Consider the following 21,327-nt stretch of genomic DNA (forward strand, 5'->3'; position numbering starts at 1 on the left):
TTTACAATTTGACATATACATACACTTGTGAAATCAGTCCTACAAATCCTGATAAATTATTACTAAACAGAAAAAATGATACTGGGTAATTTCCCTCCTCACATACTCCTGGATGAATATTGTTTGTGCAAGAATGAGATAGGTTTTAGCCATAATTTTATTGCTATTTTTTATTTTTTATAGCTGTAGAGCAGTGATGTGCCAAAGCCAGGTTGTACTGGTTCAAGTTTTAGGAATTTTAAAAATAACTATTACTAAAAATTAAATTCTACAAACTTACAATTAAATAAACTATATAAAAACCAAAAGACATAAGTACTCAAAACTCAGAATTTTCTAATTATTTTCCCACATTTTACTGTTGTCTATACTCTTGGTATTATTTGCACATATTGTGTCTCTATGGTAGAAATCCTGCTCTAACCAACTCCACGTTCAGTGACATCATGTTGGGAGCTTGAATTCAGCTACGTGGGAGTACTTACATCACAGAAATCTGCAAATGGTATACATTAGCACTTCCCGCCTTTCTCCCCTCCTTGTTAAACATTTATCAGCACACCACTGGCTGTAAGTGCTGAGAAAACCTCCTTTCTTAAAGAAGCTGGTAGGAACCGAAAGGAGTTTTGTTATAGCAATGTGACGACAGATTAACTAAAATCGCGTAGTGATCTATCACCAAAAATTATTTTTAATGATCTATCAGCTGACAAGGAGATTAGGCCCTCCTTCAATTCTGTGGGCAGCAAAGATTGCAAAACTCATCTGACTTGCAAAAGGATTTCTTATTCTGACTGAAATTCATTCGTTTTTCTCATTTCCAAATTCTGGGGAAGGCTTTTGAGAACAGCTGAAAAAAAATTGCTTTACTGTCAAGGCTCTCTTGAAAATCCCAAAAGATTTTCATTCTTTAATAGTAATTAAGGGATGCGATGGAAGAGAGGAAGTCATTCCCAACTTATAAAGTATATAAATTTATAATATACCCACAGAAGCCAAAATATTCTGGCTCTGAAGCCATGCTTCAACCTTAGAAAGATACACACACACACACACACACACACACACACACACACCACACTAGTATATGAATATATGTCTTTATATCCTATATCATATTTTTATGTCTTTATCCCATATAAAATGAAGAAGAGATAAGGCTAGGCATCATTGGTACTTTATCATAGGAGGTCCCCTACCCAATAATTTCAACAGTACCTGTACTTGGGGCCCTAGAAAATTTACCATCCCCCACTTTCCATGCACACAGGGATAAGGTGGACACGAGATTTTCTTTTACAAATGTGGAAGCAGATCTGAGAATGGAGATAAACTTGCAGACCAGTTCTTTGAGAGATCAAACTTTTTAGAATGCTCAAAATCTGGGAAAAGAATCCCTTAAAATAGAGGTCAGCCACCCTAAGACCAAAGAGTGTGCCCACAGCTTGGCTCTGTTCGGAACACTGCTAAAATGGTTTTTATAATTCTAAATAGTTTTTAAAAATAAAAAGAAGAATGATATTTAGCGACGTGTGAAGTTTTTATAAAATTCAAATTTCAATGTCCATAAATAGTACTTTATTAGAATACAACCGCACTCATTATTTTAAGTACGTTTTATTTTCTTTGAACTACAACCCTAGAGGTTAATTGTGACAAGCGACCGTATGGCCCGCAAAGACTAAACTATTTAGCTCTTTACAGAAAAAGTTCGCTGGCCTCTTCAAACTACCGTATTCCTGTCCCGTTTGGAAAGCCTTCGGTACCCTCGGAGGTGAGCGTACCCGGTTTGAGGGCGCTGGTCTAAACAGACCACCCCATTCAAGTCCTTTCAGCCCGTGGGCCTCGGTTTCCCTAACTATAAAATGGGGTTAGGCGCAGTGATCTTTGGGGAGTCAAATAAAGCGGGTCGGGGCTCCTGGAGGGCGGTGACCTAGGTAGGTGCGGAGCGGAGGCGGGTCCCTTGGGGTTTCCAGCTCCGCCGGCAGGCGCAGCGCCCCGGGGGCCCAGCTTTCCCGGGGAATTCCGCGGGGGGAGGCGGGAGGCAGGGGCGGGGCGGAGCGGGGCTGGCCGCCGCCTATAAGGAGGGCCGCGCGCCCGCGGCGGCCACTGGCTTGCGCGCCTTGCCTGGACTGCGCTGCTATGGCCCCTGCCCGCCTGCTCGCGCTGCTGCTGCTCCTCGTGGGCGCCCCCGCTGCCGCCGCGGAGTCGGTAGGTGCTTGGAGATTTCCGCGGGGGTGGTGGGGAGGCGGACCGCCGCCTCCTTTGTTCCTGGGAGCCTGGAAGAGGTGGCGGGGGGGGGGCATCAGGGGGCTGCGCTGCCCCACAAGGAGACGTCGAGGCCGGGCAAACTTTGTTGGAAACTTGGCTCCGAGGTCACGGGGAGGCCCCGGGGGTGGCTCCGCCGCGCGCTGTGCGCCCGCAGCTTGTTGCTCTTCCCGCCTTCCCCTGGCCTCAGCCCCGCCGCGAGCTCCAGGCTCGGACGTGACTAAGCCGGTGTCACCTTTCCCCCCAGCACGCACGCCCTCGCCCCTTCCCTGGTGCTCCTGGGACAGGCTCGGAGCCTCGAACTCCCCTTCTCGCCCCCTGGGCGCCCGGAGCGGGCAGCTTTAGCATCCGAGATGCCTAGGTGTGAGAGGGGCTGCGAGAACGGGGGAGGAGTCTAGGGGTGTGCGGGGCCTTGTTTCGCACACCCGCGGGCTGGAGAACCGAGCCCTGACCTCACTTCTGGCCACGGCGCTGCCCCCGGCTCGTGACTTAGGGCAAGGCCTTGCCCCTGCTGAGTCTCAATCTCTCCATCTGCACAAAGGGTATGGACGAGTGGGACGCGAGGTGACCAGTGCTTCTTTAGGGTTCCTACGAAGTTGAGACTACTATTTCCAGGGGGAACGGGAGGGGTGGCTCGGATTCGGCATTTCACCGGGAGTTGAACCCCTGCTCTATGCAAAAAGGGTACTTATTTCTGCTCAATGCAGAACGGGAAATCGAAGCACCCACCTGGAACGAGGTGAAGGAGTCCGCGGAGGAAAGGCCTCTGTGCGCCGCCGCGAGAAGGCTTTCCTACTCACGGCCACTGGTCCCTGTCTCCCTGTCGTAGTTTACAAAGCCCTGGGCCACCAGACGCACCATTCATCACAGCCGCCGGCTGGGAAAAAGGGAGGCAGTCTCCTCTGGGAAGTTGGGGGTGCGGGAATTGCCCGTAGAGGAGATCTGTCCCACCCGGCTCCCCCCCCCCGCCCCCCCCACCCCAGATCTTTGGCTTTGTGCTGCCTTCCTGCTCTTAAGCCCCTTATTTTGTGAGGACTATTTTGGGGGGATTGAGTCCCTGTTGTCAGTTCCTGTATGGGGCTCCTATTTCTCTAGGCTTACTTAAGGGAAAGTCGACCCCCCCCCCCCAGCCCCAACGCCTCCAGCGCGATGCAGGCACGCGGCGGTGGGAAGGAACACTGCGGGCTTCTGGTGTGCCTGGCAATGTGCTGATAGGTTTCTCACTGCTGTTCTAAGGGCTCTACCCACTAACTTAAGCCCTTTTTACTGTTCTTAAACTGGTCTTGAGGCTAGAGAGGCTAAATAACTTGCCCAAGGTTACACGGCTAATGAGGGGCTGAGTCAGAATCAAATTTAGGCAGCTGGCTTCTGAGTCCCTGGCTCTCATCTTGGAGTCTGATGCGACTGTGGGTGGCTGCATTTGTGTCTCATCTTCCGAGTAACTCTAGATCAGTTTAGAATCTAAAGATTTTGGGTTGGCCGGCCCCAAGGAATGCTAAGATGGCAAGAAACAGAGACTCAGAGTGAGGTGATGACTTCCCCCAAACTAAGGGCAACCTTGACAAGAGGTTGGTGGCTGAGCCAAGGACTCAACTCAAGCCTGCTGCTGCTCCCTGGGGCAGTGCTCTAAACTAGGCCCTGAAGGGTGGGTTGCAGTCCAGCAGTTGTGGGGGTCATCCAAAGGCATGTCATATTGGTTCCTGTTTGCCTCAGCAGTGTGGGAAGAAGGGGAAAGACCCCCACAGGTTTTGAGGTCACTGCGTGGGCAATCACGTGCCAATCTCAGCTCAGTGCTTCAGAGTGAGGAACAGACAGCCAGCAGTGTCCCAGGAGCAATCAGAAGGATGTGGTTTGGGGACGGGCAGTCAGTCCTACGAATGGTGACCGATCAGCTGGGGAAGAAGTCAGGCCTGAGCAGCTGCTTCCTGAGAGGGGTGTCCTTCTTTCTCATCCTGACCTCAGCACTCCCATTCTTGGCTAATGTCACAGACCTTCCACCTCTAATTGGGTCACAGGGCTTCCCCTTTTGGGCCTACCACCCCCTTTTCCTCCCAGGGTTGTGGCCAGAAAAAATCAGACCTTATCGTAGTTGGATTAGACCATGGAAGTGATGGAGAAAATGAGGCCCAGGGAGAAGGTTTTTGCTAATAGCAGTTAGGATTTATTACGTGCTTCCATATGCCAGGTCGGATGTTTGGAAAACGCTCTACGAAAAGCCTGTGGGGATTGTGTTGCGCTTGTTTTCGAGATGAAGGAACTGAGAGGTAAAATAGGTACCACCTGGGGTAGCTGAGAGCATCCAGGCCGTCAAATCCCTGCCCAGTCTCCCTCCAATAATGCTATTGGGGCCCCTCCCCAAATTTTAGGTTTAAGCTGAAGACCTGCCCTCCTCTTGGGGGATGCCCCTCACTCCCTAGGTGCCACAAGTTTCGGGAAGAGAATCTAGGCTGAGCACCCAGCCTCTTCTTCCTTTGGTGGGGCTTGCCATCCTAAACCAGTTCTTCCTGTCCAGCTGGGAGTATTCCCTGAACTGCTTCCCTGCCACTCCCTCCCTGGCCAATTAAAGGCAGCCTTGTTTTGGGAGCTGAGAACCCCCTCTCCCTACCCTCACCCTCCCCAGAGGTGTTGCTGCCCAGGACACAGCCCACCTATGTGGCACCAGGCCCAGCCAGTTCTGGGGAAGCATCCCCCGCCCACCACTGTACTTTAGCTCAGAGACGTTCTGGTCTCTCTGAGAATTCTCTCTTTGATTGCATAGAAGCAGGGTTGGAGTGGAAACCCAGGACCCTTGAGTGATCAGTGAGAGCTCTTTGAAATTCTTAGAAGCCCTGAGAGCTATCAAGCACCCAGAAGAACATTTGGGTCACGGTTTGGGGACTGCATGAAGTTGGGTTTCTTTCTCTCTCTGGGTTGATATCCCCCGTCTGTAAAATGGGATTTGAACTGAGTGGCCTCAAGAGCCCTTTCCAGCTCAGGTATTCTATTAATAATTAAGTACCTATGCTTTGAAAAAGGCTGTGGGAATCGTAAAGACATCTAAGGCATTCTCTCCCTTGAAGAAAGTTATGGTTGATGAGGGAATGAATAGATCCCACCAAATTCTGAGTTGTTACACCCACAAACACCCAAGGCAGGAACTCTGCTCTGTTAGTTTTTAGCAAAATTCCTGTCTGGTCGTTAATAGTCAGGAAACGTTTGTATGAATGAATAAATAACATTCAGGCATGTAACTTCATTTTAAAAGGTGCATGGAGGTAATTTATTACTGATATGAATGCCTCCTGGTGATGCTGTGAGGTAGATATTATCTCCATTTTTACTATTACGGGAAACTGATGCTCAGAGGAATGTAGTGGCTTGCCAAGGTCAGAAGAAGGTCTGTCTGATAACACAAGGTGTCTGTTTTGAGTACCCTCAGAGAACATTCCAGATCAGGAAATTGGCTGGGTTGGAGGTAAATACCTTGGGGTTTACTTCTGAATCACTGGGTGACCTTGAGCAATATGCCTATCTCTGGATCTCAGTGTCCCCAACTCTGGAATGAGTCCTCCCAGGGTCCTTCCTGTTCCAGTAGCCCACTGATAGGAACCGGAGAGCTTCTTGGCCTTCTTGGTAAAAAACCCGAACAAGAGAAGCTGGGAGTAGGGGGTCATTCAGCTCCTGCCATCCTGGCTCCTGGAAACACAGCGCTTTTCCAAGGACTTGGATGAAATTCTGAGCAGCCTGAATGAGGAGCAGGGAGAGCTGGGCAGGGCTCCCCGCCCCGGCCCCAGCACCCTTCTGGGAGGAATTGACTCCTAGCTGTCCTCAGCCTCCTGGACTGCTGAATGTGATATACAAATGACCATTTAAAATCGGGGGAAAGGGCTGGACAGGGCTCTGTGAGTCACTGGAAGAGAGTGCTAGCTGGCCTGCCTGAGTCACCCATTTCCTTTTTACCTCTTGGCTGTGGAATGGCTCTGAGTGGGAGTGTTGGAATGGGCTCCTGAGTTTTCTACCTTGTTCCTTGAGAGACCGTTAAAGATGGTTAGCATCACAATGTCCAGGGCCTTGAGGGGACATACAAGAAATACTAGCGCCAGGTCCAGACCTTCACAGTGCCTTGCCCGGGAGTGGACTTTGAAAGGGTAGAGTTCAGTCAGTCCTCAAAATTGGCCTTTTGGCCTCTGCTGAGCAGGTAATGCTTTTTGCTTTTTTTTTTTTTTTTTTTTCTAGAGCAAAACCAAGGCTGCAATACAACTGGTCTGAGTTCATAGGGCACAGCTGGTATAGTCCACATTGGATGTGACCTCCGTGGTCTCTGGTCTTTCAGACAACCCCTACTTGCTTCCTGGGACTGGCTAGAGGCTTTGAAACACTGGTGTGGAGTTAGATAGCTCCAGAGGTGTGAAATTTACCTCTTACCAGCTACTTGGCCTCTGATGAGCCACACAGTCAGTCTCTCAGCTTCCTGGGCTGTAAGGTCTGGGGTTGTAGTTAAGACTTCAAGTAAAGCTCCCAGTTTTGTGCCTAGTAGGGAGGATTCGGTCTTAGCAAAAGTGCCCTTCTTTGCCCGGGCCACTTGGATGCTACCTGGTGCCTTTGAGGAACCCATCCCCAAGGCCATCCCCTGGAATGGTTTCTCCTCCCTGCCCCCAGTTCTAACCCACAGCTGCGAGGTGGGGAGGGAGGAGTCTAGGGTGAGGCTGATAGAGCCCAAATCTGCTATTTGTTTGTCTTAGAAGAGAGCTGTTTGCTAATTATCAGATGGGTTTATATTTAATCAAGAACCAGTTCCAGGCAGCCGCACCCCTCCTGCCAGGACCTGTAGGAACCCCTTGCCGAGAGCAGTTTGCAGCCTTGTTGGGAGAGGGGGCAGGAGGCCTGCAAAGGGCACAGACCACCGGGACAGTGCCCAGGACTCGGGGTCACACACATCCCACCCAGGCCGAGGGGCGGTGTTTATGGCCCTAGGGAAGCTGAGTGAACTATGAACAGCCCTCTGGGCTTCGAGGGGGGTTGGCAAGGGACAGAAAGGGTACAGTGTTCTGGGAAGCCAGTTTTCCTATGTTTTCCTTGCCTAGTGCCTAGCAAGGGAGGAGGAGAAGGCATTTGTCAACAGTTGGGGCCTGATTTAACTCTTAGATGTACAAGAAACCTGACTTCTGGGGTTAGTTTGTTAACTCACTGGTAACTTTGAGTGCGGTCCTACGTCTCTAAGTCCTCTGGCCCTGTCTGCAGGAGGCTGGGTGACGGTAAAGTGATACATTTCACAGCCAGGAAAACCCAAGTCGCTGTCCCTGCTCTGCCACTCACCCAGCGACATGCAGTTAATAAGTCACTTTGCGGATGGGAGCCCCAGTGTCCTCTATAAAACACCTGTGTCACTCGAGGGTCATAATCGGTGTTTGGCAAACTTGTAAAGTGCTGGCTTAAGTTTAATTTATTATTAGCGGCTAGACAAGGGTTCTTGCCCTGGCCAGAGGTTGGCTTTGGGGAGGTGGCATCTATACACACATTGAAAATGTAAACCAATGGTTACAGTTCTCGGGGTTCAAAATTTTTTTTCCTTTTTAGAGGGCTGCAGGAGTCCCCAAAAGATCACTCTGTGATCTGAACAGTTCTTTCCAGCTTTGGCCTTCTGAAGTACCCCCTACTTTCTACCCACCTCTGCGCTCCTGTTACTCCCCGCCCCCACGCTCTGGCCAGGCCCTCCTTACTCAGCCCCCCATCCCCCTTTACTCTTCATGTCCCCCTTCCCTGTCCTTCAGGCCTGGGAGCTCAGCTGCCCTAGTTTTCCCTGGCACAGTAGGAGAGGCTGCTAGTCAGGTGACACCTGGGGTAATGGAAAGGGGAGGCGGGGAGAGGCCGGTATGTGTGGAAACAGTGACTTGGTGGAGCCTCCCAGTCATAGCCAGGCCTGCAGGGACTGGCTGTACCACTGGAACCTCAGGGCATGGGGCCAGGGGTGACCCCTGGCAGGGCAGGTCCCAAGGAGCAAGGATGCTCCTTGTCCTGGGGGAAGCCGGGCTGAGAGATGTGTGTGGGACAGACGGACTTCCGGAGCGGTGGAGTCCCCACACAGGGCAGGGGAGGCTTTGAAGGGGCAGGAAGCCAGCACCCAGAGCTGATCTAATCAGTGGAGACAAGGCTATCGGCAGAATGGGGAGGCTTGTTTACGTCCCGCCCTTGGATCCAGCCGGGACCACGAATCCGCTGCCTAGATTACAAACCCCAGCTTCAATGCACCTCTGTCTCGGGCCCTGAGGGAGCCGGCCCCTCCCCACTGTCTCCACCGGTAATCGGAGCAGTGCCCAGCTTGGTTACCAAGCCTCGAGACAGAGGGAGGCTTGTCTTTTTGAGAACTGTCTTTCACAGGAGGGGAAACCAAGGCCCAGAGAGGGAATCTCTCAAGATCACCCGGGGAGTTAGTGATGGGGTGCGACATCGGCTTTTGGCGAGGGGCTTTTACAGAGGCTCCAGATGCTCCCACCCTCTGCCCCCATTCCTAGCTGGCACCCCAGGATCCTGGAGGCCTTGCTGTGGGAATGGGCTGCTCTGGGGGCGGGGGAGGGTTGGCAAAAAGCTGGCTGCTGGCAGTGCCAGGCCTGGCTTCTCTGCTCAGTGATTGTGTTCAGAGTAACCCGACCTCAGAGTGGGCAGAGCCACACTCAACCCCCCTCCTCAACCCCAGACCTGGCTTAACCCTTTGGGCACCAGATCACCGGGTCCTGGATTGGTGTGTGCTTTCTTTTTACCTTCCACCTTTTTTTTTTTTCATCCCCAAAGCAGGGCAGGAAATACTCTGGGAATACAGGTCCCAAGTAGAATTCCAGGCATCTCTGGTCATTGCTGTTTGATCCTTTTGGAAAAGTACAACCGCTGGTCTTTCCTCGGCTGCTCTGTGCTCGGCACAGGTGCTCCAAGCTGTGTGGTTTTAGGGGGAGCCTCTGCCCATCTCTGGGTCTTTTTCTCTTGCAGAGTCTGAAGGGACCTGGTTGGTTGTTGAAAAGCATCTGGTCTCAGAAGCAAAATGATAACCCATTGTAGGGTACGTCCCTGCGAGGTTTGCCGGGCACCTCCCCCACCAGCGACCACCTTCTTTCTAGCAGTGGAACTGCTTCTATGTCTTTTCCAAGATCCCTCTGACCCTTGGAGCATTAATCCCCTCAGCCAGAAGGAAGGCAGGTGGGGCTTAATAATAGCTGCTACTCATTGAGCACCTGCTGTGTACCAGGCTGCATGCTGAGTCCCTTGCACACACCGATGCATTTTTCACTTAATCCTCCTCATCCTGCAAGGTGCTACTAGCCCTGGTTACAGAAAGAAGAAACAGATTCAAGATGGGAACTAAGCCCCCAGGCTCATAGAGTCAGGAGGTGGTTTGCTTGTGGACCTGTCTTTTCAGGTAACGGCTCTAGTGGAGCCTTCCTTGCTGCCAAGGTGTGCAGTTCTGACCATGGGCTGCAGGTTTGCTCATTCTGGGGGATAGCTGACCCTTCAGAGCGGGGTGAGGGGGGAACAGTGACTGTTTCAATGGCCCGCTCTGGAGATCTGCCGGGTTGGATCACTCTGGTGGGTTTAGTCACGAAACCCAGTGCGCTTCCCATCCCAACTCCTCCCAAAATCTGGCTTGCCGAGTTGCCCTCCTGAGAACAGAGTCAAGCATGTCCCTGACTCTACCTCCCCTGGGGAAGGAGAGCCGGGTGGGGGCAGGCTCTCTTTCCTCTTTTCCTTGAGCCACTTCAGAGTTAACCAGACCCTGACTCTGAACAACTTCTCCCTGGTGCCCCAGCCAAGTTTCTATTCTTTTGTTTAAGCCATATCACTTTCACCTTTGTTGACTCTCTGGCCAGGGGAAGGGGTGCCCTGGAGCCCTGGCCTGGCAGTGCGGGCTGTGGGGTTGGGGCGGGTGGCAGTGAGAAATATGGTCGTGGCTAAGGCATGGTCCCGAGAAAGAACTCGAATTGAGTCACAGCTCTGTCGTTTTCTAGCTGTGTGACTGGATGAGTGACTCAACTGAACTTCCGTTTTCTGCAAAATGGGTAGAGCACCTTACGAAGCTGTTGTACCAGTAGAATGAACTCAGGTAGAGAACCCAGCTCAGTGCCCGGCACATAGTAGGTAATTGTGCTAGCCGCCCCGGCTCCCATGCTTGTCCTGGGTGACTAAAGCTGTAGGCCTTTGGGATAGGGTTGGTGACCTTATCCCAGCTTCACGCCTATAGCCTAAGGACTGGGTAGAGTGACAGCTGCTGCCTGTGGATTTGCTGAGACCCTTCAGGGCAGCCAAAACCCTTGAAGGGGAGGGAGGACAACTCCAGCCTGAGAGCCACAAGACCTAGGTTCTAAGTCCAGCTCTGCTGCCAGCTGCTTAGATGACCTTGGCAAAGCTCCTCATCTTTTAATCTGTTTGCTGGGTTATAAAATGACACTGTTGGACTCTGGCTTCAGATACCTTCTGTTGGCATGTGTTAGTCCCTTTAGAGCAAAATAGCACCTACCCCTATTCCACAGATAGTGTGGGAAGCATCCAGCATCTCTAGGTCTCCAGGCACCAACCCCAGGCGCCCACCCTCATGGCGCCAGAGGCATCTGTGGGACCCGGAACCTCTGGCTTATTCACCTGGTGATTTCTGTTGTGCATATGTGAGAAGGACAAAGACACAGGGAGACCCGAGGGCGCAGAGAGGGTGCCTGTGCATGCACATGCATGTGCGCACACGTTCCCGGGGCGGGGGTGGGGTGAGCTGAGGAGAACAGACCACATGCTTAGCCAGGAGCAGGGTGGGGTCCCTCTCTGGTCAGGGATGGGCCTGGCTGCTGGGTGGCCTGGTTCTTCAAAGCCACCTCAGACTGAATAAGTCTTGCTGAAGAGTGTGGGGGAAGAGGGGGCTGTTGGCACCCCTCCCCGCCCCCCACACACAGATGCACATTCAGGAGTGAAGACTCACGACCTCCTGCACTGTGGTCCTGTCTTAAAGGGCTCCTGCTCATTTGGGAATTCACCTGTCTTCAGGGGTCAGGCCAGAGTGAGGCAGAGAGGGAGCTTCTGGAGCCGAAGAATTTAATTTCTTATATCTTCTAATTAGCACACCTCCCAAAGCTTCTCCCAGTTTTCTTGGCTTGCTGTAAGAGGGCACCTAGTCTCATCTAATGCAGCCTTTAGGGACCCCTATCCTTTTAGGGCCCAAATACGTATCTCACGAGGTCTAATCTTGGCCATGCCACTAATCCCTGGTGTGACCTTCGTCGCCTGTCCTCTCCAGGAACCTGGTGTCAATATGAAGGGTTAGGGATGACCAGGTGGCCACAAAGGGCGCTGATTGCGAACAGATCTAGTTCAGCCACAACTCCGCTGCTGGCTTTATACCCGCCTCCTCTTAGTCTTTATTTCACCAGTGTAAAACGGAGGTAGTTCCCGTCGACCAATCAGTGTGCTAATTCCATGGTTTGTTTTGAAACACCCTTAGCACTTTCACATACTGAAAGAAGGCCAAGTGAGGAAGCAACGTTCCGTGGCTCCTGGGACAAGAAGGGGCATGGAGGGTCTTAGCCTGAAACAGCCCTGCGCATCTGACCCCAGCCCCTGTCTTGAGGACTTTGAACTCTGACTCACCACAGCCAGTCTGGTGTCCAGGGCAGGTGACCATAGTACTATCTTTCCTTTTTGGGCTGATTTGACCTCCACTGAACAGGGCTGCTTCTACCCGGCTAGGCAGGGCACTCTGTGCACTTGTATATTATGTGTATGTGCTTATAGATTCAAGTTACCCGTGCTTGGATTCTGGTCCCAGTGCGGCCATGTTTATGCCCGTGTGAACTTGGGCAAGTGATTTTACCTTTCTGAGCCTCCACCTCCCCTTTCCACTTCTGCAAAAAAGGCCTACTAGGAGGACCTACTTGATGCTAAGCGCTTAGTGTAGCTAGGTAAGCCACGGTGGTCCTGCTGTCAGGTAGGAGCCCAGGGACCCCGCCCTAGGTACAAGCAGCTTTTGCAACCACGGAGGAACCTTATTCCTGAGCTGCCAGACCAAAGCCACAGGCACGAGGCTGTGTGCGGGGGCTGGAATTCCAGTGCCAGCAGCTCAGCAGCTCCCGATTCCGGAGTCATGAAGTCATCCCTCCCCAGGGCTTAACCCCTACTGGCTCCCACCCCCACGTGTGCCAGGCTGTCGGCAGAGAGTCTCCTCTCCTGCGGTGAACGTGTGTCCCTGTGCCGGGAGGTGGCTGCCCACTGCCTTCCTCCCATCCTGACCCTGCTCCCTTCCGGGAATGCAGCCTATGCCCTCGTGAGGGTGGAAGAGGGCTGGATAGTCAGGTTCCACCCGCCTCTCCCCGGCAGCCGGTGGAGGCAGTACAGAGGCGTCTGGGCCTCTCCTGCGATGGTGACCTTGTCTGAGGAACGGATGTTCCATCTCAGGCTGGCCCCCTGTGTCGCTGGCAGTTTCATCTGGGTGAAGGACTGCCCAGGGCAGTCAGAAACAGAGAACTGGCCTCTTTCGTCTGTGACCTCCGTGGCTAATTCACTGTGTGAACTTGGGTAAGTCGCTGTCCTGTTAGCGGCTCAAATCCTATGACACAGGACCTCTCCAGGTGATGGTGTTCTGTAGTCCTGAGCAGAGCCCCGATCTCCTGCAGTTAGAGGCTCTGAGAGTGTGTTAGGGAGTGATGTGTACTGAACTTAATTGAATTGAAACCCTGACTCTTCTGACGATAGTAGACACTTAAAAATTTGAATTAATTGGTGAAATAATGAGCTTGGCCCAGGACTGCTATTCAGGGGGCAGACAGAACCCCAGCCCAAGAGCTAAGAGAAGGGATGGCAGGCATTCCAAATGCTTCCTACCTTCCTGAGTTCTAGGGCACGGGGCGGAGTAGCTGAGGTACTATAGGACCTTGGGGAGGTTCTTTGCTTCCCTGGACTTTTGGTATTTTCCTTTTGAAAGCTTCTCAGTGGGGGTGGACCTAAGATTCTGCTGTGGCCAGCAAGAACTGTGCCTCTCTGTGTCCTGCATGTCATCGGGGGCAGGCTAGATCTGTGGGAGATGTTTAGAAAGCTGAACGCAAGCGTGTGCTTTCGCATGCACTCTGAGTCACAAGGCTGGGCAGCGCCCTGACCTGAGGCTGTCCTTTGGTGTGGGTGGCCCAGCCCTGCCTGTCCCAGCCCCTGCCTGACTCAGCTGGGAAAGGTGTCCCATTGGGGGCAAGACCAGAACCAGCAGCCATCTCTGCCGTGGGTGAATCAGCAGCAACGGCATCACAGGGCCCTGCACGGCGTACCCTCTGGCCAGCCCGTGTGAGTGGGGACGCTGGCTCTGAAGTCAGGCAGCCCTGCCTGGGGTGCTCACTCCTCCATCTGCTACTCGTGTCATCAAAAGAAAACGATTTCATGTCTTTAATGCCCACTTTCCTCACTTACAAAGTGAGGGTGATGACGCACCTTCAGAATTACTGAGAACAGGGCCCGGCACGTAGCCAGTGCTTAGTAAATGGTACCTAGTACTATATTTATGATCTGATTTTTACTGCCTTTATTATTTTTATTAGCCCAGAGTGGGAAAGAGATTTGCCTAAGGTCACACAGCAAATTAGAGGCCAGGAGGGGTCCGGGATTCCAGGCTCTGGCCTGGTCCCTATCTAGCACCCCTGTTTACCTTCTCGAATACCCATTTCACTGCCTTTCGGGGCTCAGGGGCTGTTGCAGACCATTATGGAGGCTATTGCTTGATGTGGCTGCTTTTTTCACCCTAGATCCGAGAAACCGAGGTCATCGACCCCCAAGACCTCCTAGAAGGGGGATACTTTTCCGGAGCCCTACCAGATGACGAGGATGTCGCGGGGCCCGGGCAGGAACCTGATGACCTTGAGCTGTCTGGCTCTGGAGATCTGGGTATGGAAGGTGTGATGATGGGAATGTGATGGACAGGCCTGGGGCACGGGGCTGGCGGGAATTGCGGCCTCTCCTAGGAGGGTGACCGCGCCTTGGATTTTTGGGGAGATTTTCCTAGAATGCCCCACCCCCCTCAAAAAAGAGGAAACAAAAGTAATGGGTCAGCCCTTTCCACCCTGAGACCATTCCTTGCCAAAGGCACAGTGAGTGCAGGGTGGGGCGGGGAGGAGAACCAATAGAGGGTTTTTCTACCTTTGAAAAGGAAAGACCTGGGGGCCTGTAGGGGCAGAGGTGTGGGCGCCCCACCCAAGAACAAGCCCCTGCTCCAGAGGGACATGGGGGAAGGTGCCCAGGCCTCTTGGGCCTGGACCTGGGGCTGGTGCTTTGCATGGTTTTCTGAGACTTTCTGGCCCTGGCTTCTCGGCCAGACAGAGCTACTAGGAAACATCCCTCGTACATGGAGGCTGGTGTAATAATTCAAAGTTCGAGCTTCGGAGTCACATAGTCCTGAGTTCGCACCGCTAACCTCTGGCCTCTGAGCCTTGGTTTCTGAGTCTGTAAAATAGAAACAGAAAGGACAGTACATCGGTGTCGTGACTGGACCGAGCTGAAGCTCTGTGCACACCCAAGCACTCGGTAAACGTTTTGCTATTGTAATTTCTAATATTAATATTGCAGTCTAGGGTCCTGCCTTCTTGAATGAGTCCTCTGGGGATCTTGTTAAAATACGGATCTTGGTTCAATGCGACCTGAAATTCTGCAGTTCTAAGCAGCCCACCGGTAGTGCATTTGGTAGCTGAATCCACCCTTTTACTGAGCAAGGGTTTGGAGCTGACAAAGCACCTGCCCAGCTGCCAGCTCCCCATTCCCAAGAAAGAGCCTTGGGGGCAGGGGTTAGGAGCCCTGTTTTACAGATGAGGCGACTGAGGCTGGGGTAGGGATGACTTGCTGGACATTGAGCATTTAGAAGCTGCTTCTAAGTTAGGACTCCCACCAGCCGTGGCTACAAGGGGAAACTGACCTCACACTCATACATTCTTTTTGGATTTACAGATGACTCAGAGGACCCCGAAGTCTTCCCTAAAGTAATCCAACCCTTGGTAAGTAGCTCCATGCTTTGCTTCTCCCCAGTATGTGTTGAGAGGGGCAGAATAAGTGAGGGTCTCACCTCCTTCTGCAAGAAGGCTTTTATTTGTGGCCCTGGCCTCTTCCGGGGCAGCACCACTGTGGTCATTGGCACACTATCCTCCCTGCAAGAATAAATCACTGTCAACACTTAGACATGTTTCCAGCCCCTTCTCTGTCCTTTTATAGGTATTTTCCAACAGAAATATCTATTATATACACAGTTATACGCATGCCATCTTCCACTTAAAATGGTCGTAGTTCCCCACATAATTAAGTGTTCTTCCTATGTTTTAAGCTGCATAATTATAGTTCACCTGATTCCCCTGATTCATGGAAAAGCCGTTCATAATTTTTTGATATTCTGAAATTATAGGAGCATGGCAAGCATCTCATATACAAATCTCCGATTAGCTCCTTACACCAGAGTCTCAGAGGCAAATTGCTGCCTTAAAGGGCAAGCAATTTCTGCAGCTTTACCAAACTTCCCTCCAGAGTGGTTACTCTAAGAATACCTACCAAGCAGCAGTGAGTGGGGTCGCCTGCACCCCTGTCCCCCTTGGTCACATTACTCATTCTCATTTGGGGTCAGATCTGCTAGAAATGTTGCAGGGAAGTAATTTGACAGTGTAATTGTCGAAGTTGCTGATTTTTGCCCCAGGACCACGTGGTTGTCTGGAAGATGGCAGAACCAGATTCCCCACCTGGCCGAATGTCCCTGTCCCCTGCCTGGGCTGCTCCCCAGACCATGCTGAGTCTTTGCCCCTCCTCGTCCTCCCTCATTTAGGTGCCTCTGCATAACCACATCCCTGAGAGGGCGGGGCCTGGGAGCCGGGTCCCCACCGAACCCAAGGAACTAGAGGAGAACGAGGTCATCCCCAAGAGGCTTCCACCACCCCTCGAAGGGAATGAGGATGTGTCCAACAGGGTGTCCATGTCCAGCACTGCCCAGGCCGGCAACATCTTTGAGAGAACAGAGGTCCTGGCAGGTAAGGTCCTTGCTCCTCACGGGGTACCCCAAAGAGGGGAAGCGTTCAATGGGAGGTAGTGCTGCAGGCAAGGACACCTTAGCCCATGCGGCTCCTCGGGGCCCCTTCCTCACAGCCACATTCAGCATGTCCCAGCCTTGAAGGACTACACCTGGGGGGTGGGGCTCTGACTGTGTGCAGCCTGGTGGAGGGAAAGGAAGAACTGTACATCAAAGGCTTCTAAAGAATAGACAAGCTGAGTCATTCACTCACTTTAAGTCCTCCTCTCTTATTTTCAAAGCATTTTTACTACATGGGTTTGGTACCTGGGGAGTTAATTATTAAAAGTTAACATTCTTTGAAAATCTCCCTTGAAAGCCCAGAGGCTCCTTTGTATTGGGTTGGCTTCCCCTTCCCCCTGCTTGACAGCCTTATGACCTTGGCTGAGAAGCTTTTGAACCTCAGCAGAAATGAACCTCAGTTTCCCTCTCTGCAAACGGGTACAGTAATACCTCCTTGGGTTGGTATAACGACTCCCTGAAAAATAGAATCTGAAATAACTTGGCAAACTGTAAAGGGCTGTTCTGATTTGTTAATATGATGTGTTAACCTAAAAAATATAAGGATGAACCAGCCTAGTGAGTGGGCGCCCTGGGCCCAAACTGGGTAACTCCTGTCTCCTAGTAACCAGCAGGGCCAGTAGCTCCCAGGAGGCTCCAGGTACAGAGAAGGAGCCCTGTGTCCTGCCTCCATCAGGACAGATAAAAGATCTTGCCTGCATCTTGCAGGTGAGGCTCCCTGGGAGTATAACCCCAGGTGACTTTGGGTCCAGCTCAGCCCTTCCCCTGGCCTCCTCATACCCCCTCCCTACAAGCCAACATTGCACTACTTCCTGTGTGATGAGGTGGCGTTGGGTGCTATTGAAACTGGGGGGCCCTTAGAGACCATTTAATTCTGTAAGTTTCAAACTATCTAGAAGTGTTTTAGAGGTAACACCTCCCCATCTTCAACCACAGGTTTGCTTCCCGCTGGCAGAAGTGGTATTTACATTGAGGTTTTGCTTAACTGACTAAGTGTTCTATTTTTAAAGACAATTTACCCCTTAAAACCTTACAAGTGGTTTTAAAAAACCAACTGTTATACATGGGGACACGACGGTCCAGAGAAAGCAAACTGCTTTCTCAGGTCAGGTACCAAGAGACAGAACTAAGTCATTCACTCGCCTGAAGTCTTTCTCTCTTCTTTTCAGGCATTTTCACCGCCTGGGTTTGGTACTTGGGGAGTTAATTATTAAAAATTAATATTTGAATCTTCTAGTTTAGAATTATGCAGGTCTAACACCTTCATGGAAGTCAGCTGAGCTAGGTGAGGTGGGACCCTCCATTCCGTCCTTTTAAGCAGTTTATCTAGTGCTTTCTATTTGGCTCATGATTCACATTGCTCCCCTCATTTGAGTCCTCACACAAATCCTATCAGACAGGTATGGTTATCGATACTTTTACAGATAAGGAAATTGAGGCCCCGAGAAGCCAAATAACTGACCCAGAGTCACAAAATCAGGAAATGGTAGACCTGGCATTTGAACTTAGGACCACAGCCACTTCTGAGACTGTACTTGAACCATGACCTTGTGGGCAGTCCCAGCACAGACCTGCTAGAGGAGCCGGGGTCATCGGAGGGAAAGGTGATTGGCTACGAGAATGGGGTTGATACCTGATATCCCCTGTGCTTTTCCCGGCATCTCCTGGGGGCCTTTGTTACTGCTTTTTCATAGAGTTTTAGCCAAGAAAGAACCTTGCTTGGCTCCTGTGCCCCGATTCTGTGCAGGGAAATTAATCTTCTTAGGCTGAGTAAGGCTGAATTAGGGGACTCAATCTGCCACAGAAAGGATTCTGTGAGACATCCCTGCCCCCACAACAAACAGGAATGAGCCATTCAGGCTGCCTGGAGTAGTGCAGAGAACGTACGCTCACTGGGGTTAGAAGCTCACATCTGCCCGACGCTGGCCAGGTGCCTGTGGGCTGTGCTGCTTTCTGAGTCGAACCGCGAGTGTCATTTATTAAGTACTTGCTGCCATGCCAGGCCTGATTCAGGGTGCTAGGGGCACGGATAGAAACCACAGATGTGTACAATTAATGAGTATTGAGCATATGCCATGCACTTCTAAGCACTTTAAGTGGATTAATGTATTTGATCCTTAGGACAAATGTATGAAAAAGGTACTCATTATTTCCACTTTGCAATGAATTAGATGAAGGAACTTGCCTAAGGTCACCCAGCCAGTAAGCAGGAGAGATGGGAGTGGGTGCTAGGCCTTAACCACGGAGCTACATACGTAGGATCATAAACCACCGCCTGTAATTGTCTATAACATGGTAGTATGACATGATGGTGTGTTAGACCTGTGTCTGGTAGGGTGTACTTGCGTGCAGATAGATCTGTATACCTGTCTGTAGGCGTGTAGGCGGGCGTGGGTACATGTGCACACAGGGACAGCTGGAGGACCGTAGGGTTTTTTTGGCTTCCGGTTCAGTTAGGGGCCACGCTGCTGCTGGGAAAGAGCCTGGCTTTGGACTCAGGCAGATGTGGGTTAGAATGGTGACTTTGCCACTCTGGTTCTGTGGTCTTCAGTGACTTCTAGTGATGACACTGAGGTCCTGAGAATCAAATAAGCCATCAGAGTGCTGGGCACAGGCAGCGGTGGCGGTGAGGCCGTAAGAGAATCGACCAGGTGGCCGAGGGAGGGCACCCAAGGTCCCGAGGAGCAGCTCTCACCTCACTGTCCCCTTTCTTCCCTTCAGCTCTGATTGTGGGCGGCGTCGTGGGCATCCTCTTTGCCATTTTTTTGGTCCTGCTGCTGATGTACCGCATGAAGAAGAAGGACGAAGGCAGCTACGACCTGGGCAAGAAACCCATCTACAAAAAAGCCCCCACCAACGAGTTCTATGCCTGAAGCTTCCTCAGGGGCACTGGCTTGGACGTGAGGGGGGGTGGGAAGCCGAAGGATTTTGGAGGGTGAACAGTGAGGTAGGGGGAGGGTAACCTAATACTGTCGGCATCTCCAGCTCTGACTACGACTTAAGTGTCAGGAGAGACGTCATCTTCTACTGTTCCTGCCTGCCGCTTCTTGATCGTTCCAGCAGGAAAATGAGGCTCCACTTGGCCTTTCTGACGGCAAGTCTAGGATTGGATCATTTTTTCATTTTTCCGGTTTAGAATCTAGGCCCAGCTTAGAGCCTATACTGACCATGCCTCATCCAGAGCCCCTCTGAAGCTGTTCTATGAATCCTGCTGGGGGTCCGTCCCCAGCGCCCCCTCCCTCCTGCTCCCCTTCATAGCTGGTCCCTCTGCCAGGAACTGGGAGAAGGAACCAGAACCACCCACACCTTGAGACGTGTCTGCCAAGGGGCACTCCTGTCCACACTACAGCAGCCTCTGTGGTATATACCTTGGGCCATTCTAGGCTCTTTCAAGTGACTTTTTTTGGAGATCAACCTTTTTTATGTGGGGAGGGAGGGGAAGCAGGGAGGGAGGGGAGAGAAGCTGAAAGTTCATGCCGAAATGGGTTTGTAGAAGAGCAGGGTATCTTTTCTGACAGCTCATTCCTTTGTGTAGAGCCTCTGCCCGGGCCAGAGCACACGGGCGCTGAGGTGCCCTGCACGTTTCCACAGAACCTGCTAAGTTTGTATTTAATGGGTTTTTTTTGTTTGTTTGTTTGTTTGTTTCTGTTTCTCAAAAATGAGAAAAGAACCGGAGATATGATTTTTATTAATTTTTTTTTTTACTATTTATAGCTTCAGACAGGGTCTCTCTTTCCTTTTTCTTTAAATCCCCTCCCCATTTTTAAAAAATATATTTTACACTCTTCTTTGTGACTTCAACCCTTTCTGAAGCTGCTTCCTCTAAGAAGTAGCTTTTGCTGAGACATAGTTTTCTAGCAGATCCCAAAATGCAATGTAAGGGATGGTGGGATATTTGTGTCTCCTTTCTTGTAATATATTATTATTCTTTCATGGTTCTAGAAAAATAGATAAATATATTTTTTCAGGAGATAAGTGTGATATTTCCAATTTGAACTTGGCTGGTTGGTTGAGTGCGTGAATTTTTATGTGGCCGAGTGGGGTTTTTGCCTCTTTCTCTTGCCCCATTTCATTCCTGGTGCCTTCTTTTCACTGGGCTAGAATAGTTCAGAGTAGACAGTTCTACCTTCTTTCTAACGTCTGCTTTGAGTCCAGCTGGAATTCCTTCATGTCTCCAAATCTAAGAGAAAATTGAAGCGCTGCACTAGCCCATACAGTAACCACTAGCCACACGTGGCTATTTCAATCAAGTAAAATGATATAAAATTACAAATCCACTTCTCAGTTACACTAACCACGTTTCAAGTGCTCAGTCGCCACGTGTGGGTAGTGGCTGCTGTAACGAGCAGGCAGGGAGAGACCATTTCCACCTGTTGGACAATACTGCTAGAGAACTAAACTGGCTTAGCTAGTCACAGCCCCAGCTTTGCTGGGATGACCTTTGTCACCCTGGGCGAAGGGGGGGTGGGGTTGGGGAGAGATGATGAGGCCCAAGCTCTGGAGCCTGTTATCTGACCTTTCCTCTCCAGGGAGGAGAGGCCTGGTGGCTTAGCCCTGTGCAGGCTGCATCTTCTGACCCCGCTGTCTGGGGTTCAGGGGAATCAGTCTTGCTTCCCACACCCTTCACCCCCATACCCCAGGATTCCCAGCTGGCTGGGTCCTTTTCTCCACCAAACCCCACCCGTGTGTTCTTTCCTCTGGCTGTGTTGGGAGTGAGCACTCACATTGTCGTCTGTTACTGATTTTTGATAAAAAGGTAATAAAACTTGGTACTTTCTATGATTTTTAAGTTCACCTGCTTCTGTGATTTTTAAGTTCATAAGAAGTCAACTTTTCTGGGCTCTGGTCCCTCCCTTGATCTCGATGGAGCCTGAGGTAACTAACTGCCCTGACCGAATGCCCTTTGGGGTGCCGGACACTCAGGGACATATATATAAGGACCCCGGAGAGGGCCTGGAGGGGAAGAAAGTGAGAGCGTGCACGTGTGGCCTGTGGGGCGTGTGGCTTGCGAGTGG

At 51.3% G+C, this 21,327-nt stretch overlaps 1 protein-coding gene and 1 long non-coding RNA gene across 2 annotated transcripts; one reads left to right on the forward strand and one right to left on the reverse strand.

Moving 5' to 3' along the window:
• Window positions 1-1,555: 1,555 nt before the first annotated feature.
• LOC118609985 lies at window positions 1,556-3,165 on the reverse strand. Its single transcript, XR_004953592.1, has 2 exons — window positions 2,998-3,165; window positions 1,556-2,279 (listed from the first exon to the last, which is right to left on the reverse strand). It is a non-coding gene; the product is annotated as an uncharacterized LOC118609985 (long non-coding RNA).
• SDC4 (syndecan 4) lies at window positions 2,089-21,096 on the forward strand. Its single transcript, XM_016152396.2, has 5 exons — window positions 2,089-2,211; window positions 14,001-14,139; window positions 15,193-15,239; window positions 16,052-16,253; window positions 19,034-21,096. Exons 1-5 carry the CDS (start codon window positions 2,143-2,145, stop codon window positions 19,183-19,185), a joined length of 609 nt encoding a protein of 202 aa, XP_016007882.2. The 5' UTR covers window positions 2,089-2,142; the 3' UTR covers window positions 19,186-21,096.
• The last annotated feature ends 231 nt before the right edge of the window (window positions 21,097-21,327 follow it).

This window comes from Rousettus aegyptiacus, unplaced genomic scaffold (assembly GCF_014176215.1).
Source record: "Rousettus aegyptiacus isolate mRouAeg1 unplaced genomic scaffold, mRouAeg1.p scaffold_m13_p_12, whole genome shotgun sequence".
Taxonomy (NCBI): Eukaryota; Metazoa; Chordata; class Mammalia; order Chiroptera; family Pteropodidae; genus Rousettus; species Rousettus aegyptiacus.